Source organism: Patiria miniata, unplaced genomic scaffold (genome assembly GCF_015706575.1).
Source record: "Patiria miniata isolate m_02_andy unplaced genomic scaffold, ASM1570657v1 HiC_scaffold_27, whole genome shotgun sequence".
Classification (NCBI taxonomy): Eukaryota; Metazoa; Echinodermata; class Asteroidea; order Valvatida; family Asterinidae; genus Patiria; species Patiria miniata.
Window position 1 is genome coordinate 8,052,180 of NW_024037066.1, and position 17,183 is coordinate 8,069,362.

General features: G+C 41.3%; 1 protein-coding gene across 9 annotated transcripts in view; it reads left to right on the forward strand.

Annotated features, from left to right (window-relative positions):
* The first annotated feature begins 346 nt into the window (after nt 1-346).
* Nucleotides 347-17,183, forward strand: part of LOC119734628 — a 38,370-nt gene continuing 21,533 nt past the window's right edge. For 7 of the 9 annotated variants that reach the window (XM_038208165.1, XM_038208166.1, XM_038208171.1 and 4 more), the window contains exons 1-15: nt 348-955; nt 5,538-5,654; nt 7,386-7,733; nt 7,997-8,113; nt 8,607-8,963; nt 9,297-9,413; nt 10,115-10,465; nt 11,321-11,437; nt 11,634-11,987; nt 13,204-13,320; nt 13,940-14,281; nt 14,627-14,743; nt 14,863-15,012; nt 15,352-15,483; nt 16,106-16,384. In XM_038208165.1, the coding sequence (XP_038064093.1) occupies nt 946-955; nt 5,538-5,654; nt 7,386-7,733; nt 7,997-8,113; nt 8,607-8,963; nt 9,297-9,413; nt 10,115-10,465; nt 11,321-11,437; nt 11,634-11,987; nt 13,204-13,320; nt 13,940-14,281; nt 14,627-14,743; nt 14,863-15,012; nt 15,352-15,483; nt 16,106-16,384 (3,025 nt within the window). In that variant the 5' untranslated portion in view covers nt 348-945. Of the gene's footprint in view, nt 956-5,537; nt 5,655-7,385; nt 7,734-7,996; nt 8,114-8,606; nt 8,964-9,296; nt 9,414-10,114; nt 10,466-11,320; nt 11,438-11,633; nt 11,988-13,203; nt 13,321-13,939; nt 14,282-14,626; nt 14,744-14,862; nt 15,013-15,351; nt 15,484-16,105; nt 16,385-17,183 lie in introns of all 9 variants that reach the window. The other 2 variants (XM_038208173.1, XM_038208168.1) reach the window with 1 other exon arrangement.

Sequence of the window (17,183 nt, forward strand, 5' to 3'; positions counted from 1 at the left end):
ACAAAGAGGCCACCAAGAGGGCAGAGCAAAACGAAAAACATCGAAAGTTAACCAAACAGTCCTTTTCTTCCGAAAGGAGAAATGACCATCATTGCAAAAAAATTAACATTAACAATAACAAAACCGTGGACGAAATAAAAATGTGCACATTTTTATAATTGGCCGTAAATCAATACATATTTTAATAAGCGATTGGAAAGATTAGTTCTTTGTTTTAAAAGTTAATGAACTATACTCTCCAAATATAATTGTATCGATATTTGCCTTGTTAAAAAAAAAAACCCTGTGGTAAAGAGGGCGCTTTGATGGTTCGGGTTTCTTGGAGGGGGGGGGGGGGGGGGACACCCTATACTGCGTCTTGCACGGGCCAAGCAACACAACAAGGAAAGCTATGAACAACTCGCAAAAGTCCTGTCTCAAGAGTATCTGGTTTATTCCACACTCCTGCATCCCACCATGTGCCAGAACGCAATATTATTCAGACTCTTTGCAAGCGGGAACGGGTCCAAATTCCGCCAACAGGGGTACATCATGGATACAGACACTGCATCCATGCACAGCGCCCACTGTTGTGTTGGCGGAGGCGAGTCGATGTGACATCGCCCCCTAGTCCGAAGACATTTGTTCCAAATCTTCATTTTCATCTTCATTTCAGTACATGGCAACATGCCAAACTTGGCCCATGACGCCATGGGGTGCAGAGTGTGTTCAGTTTTGTCCAGGTAGGATGGCCACCTTGAACAACTCAAGGGACTTTAGGGAGGTGATGGACTGGGGGAGTTGATTCCAATCAACTACGGTCCGGGGGAAGAGAGAGTTTTGGTACTTGGGTAGTTCTGGTCTCAAGCCGCTGGTTCGCATCCTGGTTGAAGTGGCGACTGGAGTGGTCAGCTGTTCTTTTGTTATTAGCTGGATGGTGACAGGAAAACTTCCGGTGTGGATTTGATGAAAGTGGGTAAGTCTGGTGCTTTCCCGCCTATCTGCTAAGGGATCCCAGTAACTGCAGCAGCGTATTCAAGATGAGGTCTGACTAATGCCAAGTACGCTTTAAACTTTGTTTCTCTGCTACATTGATGAATGTTTCTTTGAAGTAAACCGAGGACCTTATTGGCTTTATTTGTAATGTGACGATAGTTGGCTTCCCAAGTAAGATTATCAGAAATGACGACTCCCAGGTATTGATGATCCTGAACTCTGGTCAAGGTTTCACCCATCATAGAGTAATCAAACTGGACTTTCTTCTTCTTGAGACTCACAGTCATGGTGTTGCACTTTTTGGGATTCAAGGACATCTGCCATTTTGCAGCCCAGCCACACACCCTGTCTTGATCAAGGTCTTTCTGAAGCTTGATGCATGCATCCTGGTTGCTGATGACATTGTACAGGATTGCGTCGTCTAAAAGGCGGATGTTTGACAGGTTATCTACAATATAGTTGATATATACAAGAAACAACAAGTTATTATTCCTCCATGAACAGACCAAGCACTGTACCTTGAGGCACTCCAGATTCAACCTTCTGCCACTGAGGAGCTTCTGATTTATAAACAACTCATTGTTGTCTCTGGGTTAGAAAAGTGCTGATCCAGTCATGGGCGTCGCGAGGGGGGGCAAGGGGGGGCACTTCCCCCCCCCCCCCGAAAAGCAAAAAAAAAAAAAAAAAAAGAAGAAGAAAAAGAAAAGAAAAAAAGAAAAGAAAAAGAGGCGCAAAGACAAAGTGGTGTAAATTTAATGAGTTGGGGGGGGGGGGGGGGGCAAAATGTCCCTGCCCCCCTCTAAAACTGATAAATCGAGAATGTGTTGAGAAATACAAGCATTTTTTGGCAAAAATTTTTTTGCCCCCCTCTAGAAAAAATCCTGGCGACGCCCATGGATCCAGTTGAGGATGTTGCCTCTAATACCATACAAGTGGAGCTTCGATTTTAGTCGATCATGAGGAACGCAGTCAAACGCTTTTGTGAAATCAAGTATGGCTGCATCAATCTGCTGGGCTTTATCAATTCCTTCCATCCAATCGTTGACTACAACAAAGACTAGTCGGGTCTCAGCTCGAAATTTTACGATGTTACGACGCGTTCAACACATCGCAACTTTCGTGAAATGGATGATATGCCGGTTCGCGAATTGCGACGTGTTACACGTCGTAACTCGCCCTTACAGAAATGTCCCATGTAATTCCCATGGGAAATTTTCCCATGGGACCCCATGGGAATTGCATGGTGAATTGGACACCATGTAGCATGGGATTTTTCCCATTGGCTTTTTCCCATGAGAAATTTTTTGTATGGGTTTTTTCCCATGTATGGTTTCCTTTCATTTCTCAAAAAAATTATTGCTCCATGGTATTTTTCAATAACAACTTCCTATACATTTTAACCCTGTGTGTTAAGTGCTATTCACCAAATAGGTAAAGCACATCACAGAATTCCGATGGAAGTTGTTCCACGTAATAGGAGTGGCTTGTGCACTTAATGACTAATGTGACATTATTGCTCCCATACTACTTGTCAAGTTGTACCATATTATCACAGTGTTCCCAATTTATTTTCTCATAAATGTTTCCAACCATAATAAAAAATGAATCAATATTATCCAAAGTTTGAATGACACATTGTCCACATAAAAAAATACTGTATGCATCATTTAACTTCACTTATCAACAGAAAAATTCAAAAATGTGCAATTACAACACTCGTTATTGTAAGAGATTCTCACAAAAATGTCCCATGGTGGTCCCATGGTGTCCCATGGTGGTCCCATGGTGTTCCCATGGTGTCCCATGGTGTTTATCCCATTGTGTTCAATTGGTGAACATCCACAGGAGTTTCCCATGGTCAGCTTAACAAATAGAATTCTTGATAACCTCTATGACCACAAGGGAAATATTTTTAATTGAATTCAAATTTACAGCTAGGCGAATAAGTAATTAAATCAAAGAAAGGTTTGCCTATAACTTGGGAGTGCAATTGGGTCTATGATGGTTTTTCATGGCACATGCATGTTCTCCAGTATAACCCGGCAGTGTCCCCGTGCTGCCTTTTAAATCTCCATGGTGTTCCCATTGTATCCATAATTTATATCACCCACATTATGGTGTTCCCATGGCGTCCGAATCCTCATGGTGTACCCATGTGTCTAAAATCCCCATATCCTCATGGTGTACCCATGTGTCTAAAATCCCCATGATGTTCCCATGGTGTCCAGTAAATCCCCATGGTGTTCCCATGGTGACATACAATCCCAATGGTGTTCCCATGGTGTCCATAAAATCCCCATGGTGTTCCCATGGTGTCCATAAAATCGCCATGGGGTTCCCATGGTGTTCCCATGGTGTCAGTTAATTCCCATGATGTTCCCATGGTGTCCAGTAAATCCCAATTGTGTTCCCATGGTGACATACAATCCCAATGGTGTTCCCATGGTGTCCGTAAAATCCCCATGGTGTTCCCATGGAGCTCATAAAATCCCCATGGTGTTCCCATGGAGCTCGTAAAATCCCCATGGTGTTCCCATGTTGTCCATACAATCTCCATGGTGTTCCCATGGGTTTCCAATGATGATCATTTTAACTTACATGGTGTTCTTGATGACCCCATGGGTTCCCCATGGGGTCCCATGGGAATCCCATGGGACCCCATGGGAATCCCATGGGATGCTCATGGGACATTTCTGTAAGGGCGAGTTGCGTCGCGTCGCAGCGCTTCGTGAAATCGGGTGCCGGCCACATACACAATGAGCAGTTCTCCAGCGCAATGTCGCCTGTGCAGACTGAGAGAAAAAGAGACTCCGCATGACCTGTTACAGTGGAGGCCCCTCACAGGTGGTCCGTTGGTGCCTCCACCTATTGGCTCTCCTATATGGTTGCTCTATCTGGCTTGTCTGCGTCTAGGGCAGGTTTTCCTTGTGAGAGATGAACTGCTCGTTTTCTACCATGTATTACTGAAGGTGCTCTCTCAATATCGTTGGGGCGGTTTCCTTGAACTGCACTGATGACATTTTGCGGCCTTTTAGCCTGGCTATTTTCTTGGCAGTCCCCACATGGCCCAAACTTCTGTTGTCGAGCACTACCATTACCCGCGAAACCACTGTATCTTCCAAGTGACTAGTGAGTGCTTCCTATCCAGGATTTTTCCCACCTAAATGTTACGGTCCAAGGGTGTGCAACTTCGTCCACCAGAGTTTCCATTGTTGAAACGTCCCACCATTGCAGCTAGGTTGAGGTATTGATCATTAAAACAGTGTGTTTTTACATAGGTCGGGGTCCTTGCTTGAGCCTGTATCATTCCATGCCTCTTTTATACCGTTGACGCCAGCGGGTACGTTTGTTGCAGACTGGTACCTCCTCCGTCTGCGTGGCTCGGTGGAGTATTCACGTACAGCACCACTGACCAGGCCAGGTCCTGTGCGCTGAACTACCTGGCACCACTCAGAGCATCTTATTTGCCCTTTTCCCCAAGTTTTGGGTAAGCGTCCTTTATGGTCACATCATTCACCTTCTTGTAGTCCACACTGAACCTCAGTCCCATCTTTTTCCTCGATCACTCCCTCACACAGAATCTGCTGCACTTGTTTTCCCCCACCTGCCTTCGCTTATGAATGAGCAACCGTCTGGTGAGCTGTCGGACTGGTGTGGCATCTCCCGTGTGAATCTTATGTTTACTAAATTTGTTCTGCCGAGACGGCCATCTGCTCCCTTAAACAGACTCTGAAATTAACTCAATACTTCCGCTAGCCTCCCGGTTCTGCAGCGTATAGGTGGTGGCTCCCTCTGTCGAGGAGATATTGTAGGAGAGGATCGATGAGGGACCTGCATCCCGTCCCTATTGTGTTTTGTAGTGGAAACGCTTGGGTAATGTGCCCTATGATACATCCTTGGCTGTCAACATCCCATTGTAGATCGTTACAGAGTCAGATGTTGGGTTTAGCACTTGAACCGGTATGACTTCCGTAGTTGCTCTCACTAGGCTGGTGGCCACTGCCAAGTGGGGGAACACCACCCGATCTCCGTTTCTTGTTTGTTTAGGCAGCGGTCGTTTTTTTTACCCAGCTGGCACGACTGTGTTCTCGGCTGCGTATACACTCAACTTGGATGCTGTGTTTTCTTCAAACGACAAGGATATCTCGATCCTGTCCGATTTTCATGATAGTGTTGTCACCCCATCTCCACTAGCTGTTGTATACTGCAGAGACTGTATGCAGCTTGGGATGGCCTCGCATCACTGTGTGGTGTATTGTGGAGCTTTTCTGCAGCTCAGAGGGTAGGAGCTCTGCACTATTGACTGGTACACTGCGGAGTCCGTCTACAGTTTGGAGTGGCTCCACAACACAATATTGTGCATAGTTTGGGAAGGGCTCCACGGTATTTTGCTCACGGTACTGTGTAAGGGTCTCGAAGTCCTCTCAGATGTAAGAATGATTTGTATTGCGGGTCCTAGCTCTCAGTGACGTATTGGAAAGATTATAGTGAAAGTCATGGAATCCCCTTGTTAGGTTGTTACAACTGATATAAAAGTATCTTGTAATTTTCATCCTTTTCAGAAACTTTGACGTGTTTGCCGGGTGATTTTGATTGTGGGCATTCTGTCTGCATCGACGGCGCCTGGCAGTGTGACTATACAACTGACTGTCGTGGAAGTGTTGATCAAAGCAATTGTGGTAAGTATTTGTAGTGTTATTCAGGATGTCTTTATGAAGGTACATTGTTGAATCCTAGGAAGTTGGTGCATTTTGAAAAGTGCAAAAGTTATGTCATCATTTTATTATATTTAAGCTGCAATTTTATATAGGCCATACTACTAATGAAATAATAATATTATTATGTAAATTTTTGTTTGTTTCACTGTCTTTATAATTGTAACTGTGTACAGGTGATGTTTTTGTGTGTAAATTTCGTATGTATTTTTAATGTTTTTAGGCACGCAAAATCACGGAGCATTTTCACTGAATATTTAAATTAAATCAATCAATCAATCTATCAAGTGCAACAACTGTTGTGAACTGTCATTGTGTACTATTTTGGAGTGACATAATGTTTGCGTTCGCGTAATATTTTTGGTAGCTTCACAAAACGCGTTATTTTTCATTGATCTGTAAACAAATCTTAATAGGTCATTGGCCACTGCGTGCTATAAGCTACGTGGTGGTTCCGAATCTTTCAATTTGAATATTGTACGGGAACCACACTGTAAACAAAACCCCTAAAACACTTTCCATTTCCCGTAATTTCTACGGTTTATTACCGTTATTGCTCGAACCGTCCCATGAAAGAACGTGCTACGTGAATTTCCCGTAAAACTTGGTGCCCTGATGCCGCATGCTGGGATTCATAATGCTTTTGTATTCATAACCCTTCAAAACCCCTCTCCTTTTTCAAACCCCCACAACCGCCTTATTTAAAACTGTGATTCGTATACACACCTAGTGCACGCACTCAAGGTTCGCTACGTGTTTAGTAAAAAGCTTATCATTGTGTTGTCAAAGCCGTTATGCTTTGATAGGGTGCAATGCCGATGTTCCCCAATATCGATGTTCCCCGAAATCCCTACCCTATAACCCTAACCCTAACCCTAGCCCTAACCCTGATCCTAAGGATTTCGGGGAACATCAGTAGTGTGGAACATCGGGTAGACCCCGCTTTGATATTGCAAAATATTTGGAGAGCCATGCAGCTAATCCTGCGGTGTTGACCAGCAATAGGTCGACCCCTTTTGGCGGGATCACTAAAAAGTTGTAAATGAAAAATACAATTTACAGATGCAAGTTATGTTGCAACTTAGAGATAATTTCCCCTTTTAAAATGATAAGAAAACCACTAAATAAAAAAAGACAAGCTGTACAACGTTTGCGTACCCCACTCCCAGCTGCCATGCCGTAATTGGAACATATCCCCCTCTCCCTGCACCCAGCCCCGACGCCACCCACTTTGTATTCCATGGCTTTACATCAAAATACTGTTAAATTTACGGGAAATTCGTGTTGAAATTACGGTTACCGTGATACCGTCATTTTAGGAAACCCGTAACTGACCGTAATTTTGCCGTTTTTCGTTGGCAACCCGTTTGACAGTGCTTTTACCGTAAAATTACGGGCAAATTTGAGTAACACTTGACACAAATCAATCAACACAAGGTTTTCTTACACTTTGAGAATACAGCTCACCTCCATATTCAACAGTGCTGTTGATCATAATTTATGAGACTAAATAAGTGTTCGTATTCACTGTATTCTAAATTATCTCGCTGGTTATAAACCAAACAAACCGAACAAATAAGTGTTCATGATTGTTAAACACAATATCGAAAAGTGCACCGCAAGCACAAGACTGCAGTGATATATCTGATAAAATCTTTTCCTTCAAAGCTTCCCCAAACCATTTGTTTTCCACAGCCCGGGATCGCTTTGTTTACATCAAGGAAACTGCATCAGCACGACTGGTTTCTCCGAATTATCCTAGCTCTTATCCAGACAACAGAGACAGAACATGGATCATCCAAGCAGAGGAAGGTCGGAAGATTCGTATCAGTTTCTCTAGTTTTGACACGGAGTATCGGCACGATTATGTCCAGGCTGGTGATGGCAACGTAAGTGCAGTCAACATGTTCTTTGAATGGAGCTGGACGAGGCCACCCCCTGATCTGGTGTCTAGTGGAAACTCCATGTGGTTGAAATTCCGGTCAGATGGAAGCTACAGACGACGTGGATTCTTGCTATCGGCTCTCAGCGTTCCTGTCACTGGTACGTATGCAGACATAGTCCTGAGTTCCCTGGTCTTATTACCGTTTAGGTCAAGATACCTTATTAAGACTGTGTGAAGTAAAATGTCAGATATTGGTTAAAGTATACTTTGAATCTTGGACAAGGCTTGCATTGGATAATATATCTTCCCTTTCGTGCAAGAGTGGGAAGATATATTATCCAATGCATTCCATGCTTGTCCAAGATTCAAAGTATACTTTAACCAATATCCTGTAATAATCTATTTTGTTTATTTTCTACAGAAACACTGAACTGTTCTCCTTTTGAGTTTGACTGCGGACATTCAGTCTGTATAAGTGGGGCCTGGCAGTGCGACTCCATACTTGACTGCTTTGACGGAGGGGACGAACGTAATTGTGGTAATTTGAAAATCATCCTCTCTGCCACCGCCTCGCCGCCGCTGCTGCTTAAGGCAGTCCATGCATTGTAATTTTTGCGAAGAACATTATGGGCTGGTCCAGGTTTCCTGTTGAAGCGAGTGCCGATTAGAGGGTGAGGGGAAGTTTGCAATATGAATGATAAGAATGGTGTGGAAAGAGCTTTACTTTGTGCACAGGGGGAAAATAGACGAGAGAGTAAAGATGACGACGGCTGAAATATTCTGTATTACCAAGTTTGTATCTCAAGAAAAATCGAATGTTTTGAAATATCTGAAGAAAAAACATAGGTTGAAACTGTGGGGATAGACCACGCATCTTCCATCTATTGTTGCCAAAGTCTATCTTCCATCTTCCCATCTTCGTATCTTCCATCTATTGTTGCCTTGGCTGAGAATTCCACCACCGTCCATGTATACCCCATTTTCTATACTACATTTCCTCATCGATTTTTCATTATGCCGATTTTTAATAGGAGAAGACGATGATATTTACCTCCGTTCTAACGAGACAGCCGAAATCATCCTACCAACCTATCCCAGCAACTACCCCAAAAACATTGATCGTACGTGGCTGATCGAAACGGAAGAAAATCGACGAATTACCGTCACTTTCCCGGACTATGTGACGGTTTCTGGAGAATACGTATTCAGGGCTGGTGACGGTAATGGTACTGCAAACACCGAAAGTGTCTTCTTGGAGTGGACCAGGTATTCCACACCTCCGCCCCTTCTCTCAGCTGGGAGTGCGATGTGGCTGAGGTTCGAGCCAGCTGGCAAAGGAACACTAGTATTTGCATTCCCTCTTTTGATTAAAAGTGTCCCATTTTCAGGTACGTTACAATCTTGTTTACAGTTTTTCTGTAATATCTTGCAAATAAATCCAGTTCTTGAATAGTATCGAGGTAGCTGCTTCAGGAGCAATGTAATGGACTGTCTACAGCTTTTCTCCACTGATTCTGCCGCATTCACAACAGTTCAACAACCACTTATTAATTTGAAATTGAAGAATTTAGTCAGCTTTGATTTGCATTTGGTTTTGCGTTCTTTACACGCCAAAGAATGCGCCCTCTTTTGATTAGGAGGATAAAATAAAACAGACTTTCAAAGGTGGTTATTCTGCCAATTGAATTATCTAGTATAATACATGTATCTTTTTTCCCCAGCTACTCTAACGTGTTCTCTGGGTGAGTTTGACTGTGGCCATTCTGTCTGCATCAGTGGGGCCTGGCAGTGTGACACTCTGTCAGACTGTTTGGATGGAAGGGATGAACTCCATTGTGGTAATTCTGAAATTCTGAAACAATTGTTTACTGAAACGATAATCCTTACAGAAACGATAACCTTACAGAAATGATCATCCTTACTGAAATTATGTTCCTCTGTTGCTAGTTGTGTGCTTGCAAACTATTTTCAACAAATATTTGTTGAAATGGCATGTTTTCAAAAGGTTAAAAAATCATCAACAAATCCTTCAATCAAAATTCATCATTTCAATAACGTCATTCCCATTGCAAGTAAACTTATTTAAATAGAAATATGCAAAATAGTTTGGTACACATGTCAGTCCAGTGTTACTTTCACTAGTGTTCACTGTTCAAGCGCCTATCCCGACAGTTTCCTTTTTTTGGCATCGCATTGAGGATTTAGCACTTCCCAGGAAATAGTCCCAGTAAGTCTCTGGTTGAATTTTTTTTTGAAAAGCACTGGGATTTTGGCACACCCTCCAATCCTTTGAATTTGAGTTAGTGACATAATTTGTATTGTTGTGTTTATCCCCAAAGTTTTAATTGTTAATGAAAATAATTTTTTTAAACCAAGCGGAATCCCAATCCACTCAAACTACTTCCTGTTACATTGTATGTTTTCAGGTTGCCAGTCACATATTGTTGGATTTTTTATTTTCAAAATACGTTGAAATGAGTATGTTACTCCTCAAACACTATTACCGTTTCTCATTTATTTTCGTTCCGTCCATATACAGATGAACCCCGATTTATATTCATCCGTGAAAATGAAACCACCCAGCTGGTCTCACCTGGTTACCCTGGCAACTATCCCACTAACGTTGACATTGTGTGGATCCTTCAAACGGAAGAAGACCGCAAGATATACATTACTTTTCAACGTTTTGAAACGCAAATTCACAGAGACTTTTTGCGTGCGGGTGATGGTAACATGACAACTAACGCGTTCTTCGAGTGGGATAGTTATTACAATATACCTCCCGATCTCCTGTCCAATGGAAACACCATGTGGTTGAGATTTACATCGGGCAGTTATTACTATGCAAGACGTGGATTTTCTCTAACGGCTACCAGTGTACCATCTAGAGGTAAAAATAGACGAGATGTTGTTTACAACATCTCTATGCAACAGATGTACAGAGTGGTCCAAAAAGTGTACACTTCAGAGGCAGATTTCTCAAAACTGGATAGACATATTGAAATTGTTTTAAGACATTCCTGAACTATACAAGATCTTGGTGGTATATGCCGAAAATGGTGTTGAAAATAAGGCTCAAGTTAGGAAATAGCGGTCATTTACACAGAGAAATTGTCAAAAATTAGTTTTGTCCACACATAAGTAATGCATGTTTTTGTGTGTTTTTTGTGCACCCAATGTTGGTGTGTTGACCATTATCTCAAAGACCGGTGGACAAACTGGTCTATCTCCGACTTTTTTTCTTTATTCCATCTCAATTTTCTGATTTAGGCTTTATTTTCAGTGCTGTTCTCACCATATACCACAGAGACGCTGTAGTTTTAGGAATAACTAGTCACTGCAATTCAGAAAATTCTGCGTTTGAAAAAGTGTAAACTTTGTTTAGGCCAATTTTTAATTAGTTAAAATCACAAAGCAGTCACCCGCTCTTGCTCTGTGGTGTTCAACCTGTTTATTTTAAAATGTCTACGCATGGAACAAGGAAATTCTGTGCACGAAACTCTGATATAAAATGTGTTGTTCTGATCGCCTTGGTAATAAACCATTTATCTTCTCGGGTACATAATAACCTCAGAGTTTATTTCGCACATCCGCAATCGGCCAAAAATATTCCATAAAAGGCCACGCCCTTACCATTTTTTTGGCCCTTTATTTGAGTAAAGAAGTATGTAAAGTGTTAGAAATTGAAATCTGACAAGAAAATTCATTGACATTTTCTTATAATAATTGATTGCTTGTTTCTAAGATACTTTGAAGTGTTCTCCTGGAGAGTTAGACTGTGGCCATTCTGTCTGTATAAGGAGTGCCTGGCAGTGTGACGGGTATACCGATTGTCTAAACAGAATAGATGAACAAAACTGTGGTAAGGTTTACTTGCAGTCCGCTAGCGATATACTTTCGTAAAACTTAAAAAATGAAAGAGCAAAAATTTGGAATTCATGGTTTTTGTTTGTTAAAGTTTGGTCTCAACCTTCGAACCAATAGAGATCTGCTAAACAAATATAGAGTTCACTTAAAAAACGTAAAATGAGTTGTCGTTTTTCATTTGTTTTAAAAAGATGCCGACCGTGCAGTTTACATCGGGGAAACTGAAACGGCCCTGCTAGCCTCGGCGCGTTTTCCAACTTACTACTATCTCAGTAACAGAGACACAACTTGGATCATCCAAACAGAAGAAGATCGAAGGATTCGTTTGAGTTTCAACTCCTTATTCCGGACGGAGTACCGGTACGACGTCGTCCGTGCTGGTGATGGCAACAGTACTTCAAACAACATCTTCTTTGAGTGGAGCTGGGTAAAGGTCCCACCTGATATCATCTCCAATGGGAACACGATGTGGCTTACCTTTGTGACTGATGGAAGTACTACATTTACTGGGTTTTCCTTACATGCTGTCAGCGTTCCATCAAATGGTAAGCTTCATTCGGTCTTGTATTTCATGTAAGGGTCAGTTTGTGCTTCATGCTAAGGCGAAAGCATGGAGAATTTATGACGTCAAATCTGCACGGAGTTTGTACATTTGGTAATGAAAGCGGTAAATCTTTTTTCTTACAGTCAGTAAGAAAACATTAGATACCTTTTTTGAATTAAAAATGGTGTAACAACGTATATGGGCGTCGGGGGGTTGGGGGGGGGTGCTTGCCCCCCCCCCCCCCCCGGAAAGCGGAAAAAAAGAGGGGGGGGGGAGGTGTGAAGCCATATTGCTGTTAATTTGATGGGGGATAGGGCAAATGCTCCCCTGCTCACGCTTGGAAAAATGATAAATTGAGAATATAATGAAAAAGTTAAGGAATTTTTGGGAAACATTGCTTTGCCCCCCCCCCCCTCCCCCTGGAAAAATTCCAGGCGACGCACATGGCAACGTAGCTTTTGATACATGCTGCTAAGACGGTCAGTGTTCGTACAGTCTCTATTTTTGGTTTTTCAGAGGGTTGAGAGGGGTATGTTGTCCTCTCCAATCGTATTTTGTACACTATTCAGCTGATTATGCCCCTTTTTTGATGAGGGAATGGTTGGCCAGTACTTTATAATATTACATCCGCAAGCCGCGGCAATCCCAGAAATGCACTTACACATTCAGACACAATATTTTGCATAACTCATTTGAATTGAACTATATTCAAATTGTAAATATGAAAATGAATAAATTTACAGCAAACGTCTTTCAAATTGTCACATATATTCTTTGAGTAATTACAAGGTCGATGCCATTGGTACCATTGGTTAAGAGGAAATGAAGTTATATGTTGGACAACTTAAATAAAGTCAGTTTGAACGTTTATATTTTAAAAAAGGTGATTCATTTATCTTTGAACCGTTTGTTTCTGTATTATTGTAAAGTGAGACTTTACAAAAAAATTATAGCTTTTGGCAGGTGTTAACAACATTGTTTGCTTTTCGCTTTAAGTGGAACTGAATCCACCTTGCCTTCGCTAGGTTTGAATGTTCTTTAAAAAAAACAGTGCAAATACGTTTGGGGATAATTCGTAAAGAAAGTAATTGTTTGTTCATCATGTCACACTTTGGTACAGAAGATTTTTGATAAAACTCAATGAATTGTTGTCGGGGACTTTTTAATCACTAACCATGCTGACTTTTTCACAAATCTCATTTAAAACTTTGTTGCAGAAACTTTAACATGCCTTCCAGATGAGTTTGATTGTGGACATTCTGTTTGCATCAGGGGTGATTGGCGGTGTGACTATGTGGCGGATTGTCTCGACGGGAGTGATGAACTCAATTGTGGTAAACGTTAATTTTGCTGATTAGTAGCTTGATGTTGGGTACCAAGAAGTTTGGTAACTATTGCTACAGTTCAGTATTTGATAGTTGACCAACAATGAGCTAATAATCAAGTTCATCGAGTTTCTATTGTTTAGGTACATTTTAACAGACTTAAGGACGCATGTCCCCCAACAATTCCCGTTTCTACTCCAGTGCCCATAAAAAAAACCCTGAAGTTGCCCACTCCTCCAAGAAGTTTCTTTTTTTTTAAATTAATGAAATATGAAGACTGAGTGTAAACCACTTGTAAGTCGGTACTGCTTCCCTCCTCTCTCGATTTGTGAAATATTAATAAAATGGATATAAAAAAATGGGGAAAAAGAGCGCCGCATAGCGTCAAATGTGGTGCAGCCCCCCTCAATTTGTGAATTTGCAGCTGTAGGCTGGACAAAATAGGGGGAAATGGATCCGTACTTGGTGCGCTAACAAACAGCTGCTGATATTGGGGCCTGTTCCTATTAAAAATCGTGACTACGCCACTGCTGTACCTTGTTTTCGAATAACCAGCTCCAAGAAAAACCTCCCTTTAATGTGTTTTTCTTTATTTTCTTCCGCTCACATGTTTTGTGTGTCCCTCTAGGAAAGATCAACATCAGTGACACTGAAAGTGTATTGATATCATCTCCACGTCTAAGTTATACGCCAAGAAATTTCTACATGACCTTGGTAATTACAACCAAGAAGGACCAGAATATAATCATCACCTTCACCTCTTTTCAAACTGTGTTGGAGGATGGAAGATTTCGGGCTGGGGATGGTTCGGATAATACAAATGAAACAGGCATATTTTTCAGTTGGAGTGGAAATAGACCTCCTCCAGATCTTCTCTCCGATGGAAATACAATGTGGCTGAGCTTCGAAACAGGAAAAAGATCTATCTCGCAATACTTTCAATTACGGGCGAACACTGTATCACCAAATGGTAAGAACATTTTATTTATCGTGTCAATTCGATTTAAGTATTTGTTTCCCGCTAAGTAAGATAGGCATTGTACTCAATCCTTAAATTAATTTAACTTGGGTCTGAAATCGTAGCGTTCCAATGTTTTGGGACCGGGGAGCAAAATCGACTAGAAGAGGAGTTGAAAGGAGGAAAACAAGAACAGTAAAGTTAAGGAAAGAAGACTTTCTGTTCACTAGTGAGTAAAATTTGGCACTTTTGTGTTATTTGAAAAATTCATCAATACATGTGGTTATAATATCCAACTTTCTTTTTCAAACCCTGTGTTTTATCAACTGATTTTCAGTTCTTTTCTATTGATCTTAGAAAGCATAACCTGTTCTTCCAGCGAGTTTCATTGTGGGCATTCTGTTTGCATCAGTGCCAGCTGGTTATGTGACGGCGTGTCTGACTGCGTCGATGGAGTCGACGAACGCACCTGTGGTAACTATATGCTTTTTATAGTAATCGTTTATTTTATCACTGTCTTTATCTTTCATCTGTCACGTAACAATGAGGAAAATATATAATCTCCAACCTAACGGGAATATTCCTCTTTTCAGAAACCTGTGTGGGTCGTTGTTTTCTGGATGGTCCTCGACGAGGTGAATGTTGGTGCGACGATTCGTGCATCGACTTTGACGACTGTTGCCCAGATTTCCTATCTATTTGCAAAGGCATCGGCAACATGGACTCGAGCACCGTACAACCAGGTAATGAAATATAACGGTTAACTGTTAATTCCATCTAAAGTAATGCAACATCTCTGCAGATGCACTCATCTATTGAATAGTTTGAGTAATAAGGCATATAATGTCTTTTCCTAGTTGGTTGGGGAGGTTGGGGTGAGATTGCCTCAGCATAATTCAATGTGCTCTCTGTCCTCCCGTAAAACTGTGGTGCTGTTTTCTTTTTCACTACATAAGAGCAAATTTAGAGTTCTTTTTCTTTGTGATATCGATGTATATTATGCAGTTATTTCCTCGTAATAGGAAGGAATTTGTCCTCAACTATTGGTCATGAGAGTTTTTGTTCTGTTTTGATCGTTTCAGGGAATGTCGATGAGTGTGATCCTGATTCGCCGTCACTCAACTGTGATGTCAACGCCGTCTGCATTGACAATTCTATGAACTACATTTGCAGTTGTATTCATGGATATTCAGGGGATGGTATCTCATGCACAGGTAAAACTCAAATCGACCAGAGAGGAATGAACTGAACTGACCAATTAAAAACAAACAGCAGAATAGCACATGTGACTTAGGAAGCTGTGGTGGACATTGTGGCTACAAAAGAACTCATTCTAATGAACTCCTGCTCCGAACGCTTAGGTTTCTCATATTAAGTTTAAAGATTTTTCACAACTGTTTCTTCAGTTGTTATTTATAGATGATGAACTGAACTGAACCATTATGTCCTTAAAAGAAAATAATAATAACAACATAAATTAGTATGCTGTGGTGAACATTTTGTCTACTAAAGAACTCATTCCAGCAAAATGCTGGTGTAGCGTGAATATCCGACTCCATGAAATGTGGACTCATTTGTAGTATTGCGCACACGTGAGTACGATACTATGATATTTTTAGGATCGTTTCGGGAGAGTGACCTGTCACGTGCGAGGGATTAACCAATAATAGGGAAAAAGGGGTCCGATTTTCATAGGAGTCGGATTTTCATGTGACACCGGTTCACAACATGTAGGTTGTTTGTATTTGGTTTTTATCATTAAATCCGCCCCCCCCCCCTAAAAAAAAAATGGATTTTAAATATTTTCATTATTGTTTTTTTCAATTTGTTATATAGATGTAGAATCTCCTAACATATTGTGTCCAGCAAACCTGACCGTTTACACTGCCTGCAGTAAGACCTACTCCACAGCAACACTACCTGATGCTGATTTCATCTCTGACAATTCCGGAGTAGTCTCTGTGACTATTCATGTCGACGATTCTACGTTTGAGGTTGACGATGCTGTCACCTTGTTTTTAGCGGATTCTCCTTACTTAGTGCGCTATAACGCCACCGACGAGTCGTCTAATTCTGCGGAATGTGAAACTTACATCATGGTAGCCAATGTCACAGGTAGGCTAGTTGGAGTTTTTAGTAGATTATTGTAGTGACAAACAGGGGCGTGCACTGGGATCGATCAGCATGTGCATGAACCAATGGGAGGAAGACGATCCCTGTATCCATAGATAAACGGACTGCAGGCTGATTTCCAGACTGTCTATTATTATCCTCTTGTGATGCACACTTAAAGGGAAAATACAACATTTGCAATCATCAAAAAATAAAACTACCAAATCATTTTGAAATACCTTGCTGGACTGTTAGTGAATGACAGTGTAAAGCATCCTGTAAAATCATGGCACCTGGTATACTGTCATTTTCAAGAAAAGTGCTATTTTTGTATCAATTTCCAACGCTGATTGGCCGATCAGCATTGGAAAAAAATGGCTTTTGTTTCAAATACTGGCCCCAATTGACCATCGCACTTGTTTGCAATCGATTACACACCTATGAACGGGTACAAGCCAGCTAGACTGGTTCCCTGACCTTACAATTCCCCAATGTATGTGAACTGCTCTGTTTCTTCTTATATGGAGTCAGGGAACCAGACTACAGGAAAATGATTGTTTTTCTTGGTTTTTATAGCATTTTCGAACCCAAAACCTCAAAAAAGTCAGTGTAACTATATTTGCTAAATATTTCCAACCCCCCAATTCCATCCATTTCTGAAAATTACAGCAAAAGCAAATGATGTATATTCCCTTTAAGCTATTTTAATTTTTTTTTAAAAGTTGGTAAGATCAAACTATTTCATTAGAGTCATATAACGTAGAACATGTCACCCGTAGGATGTGCATATGGCCTAGATACA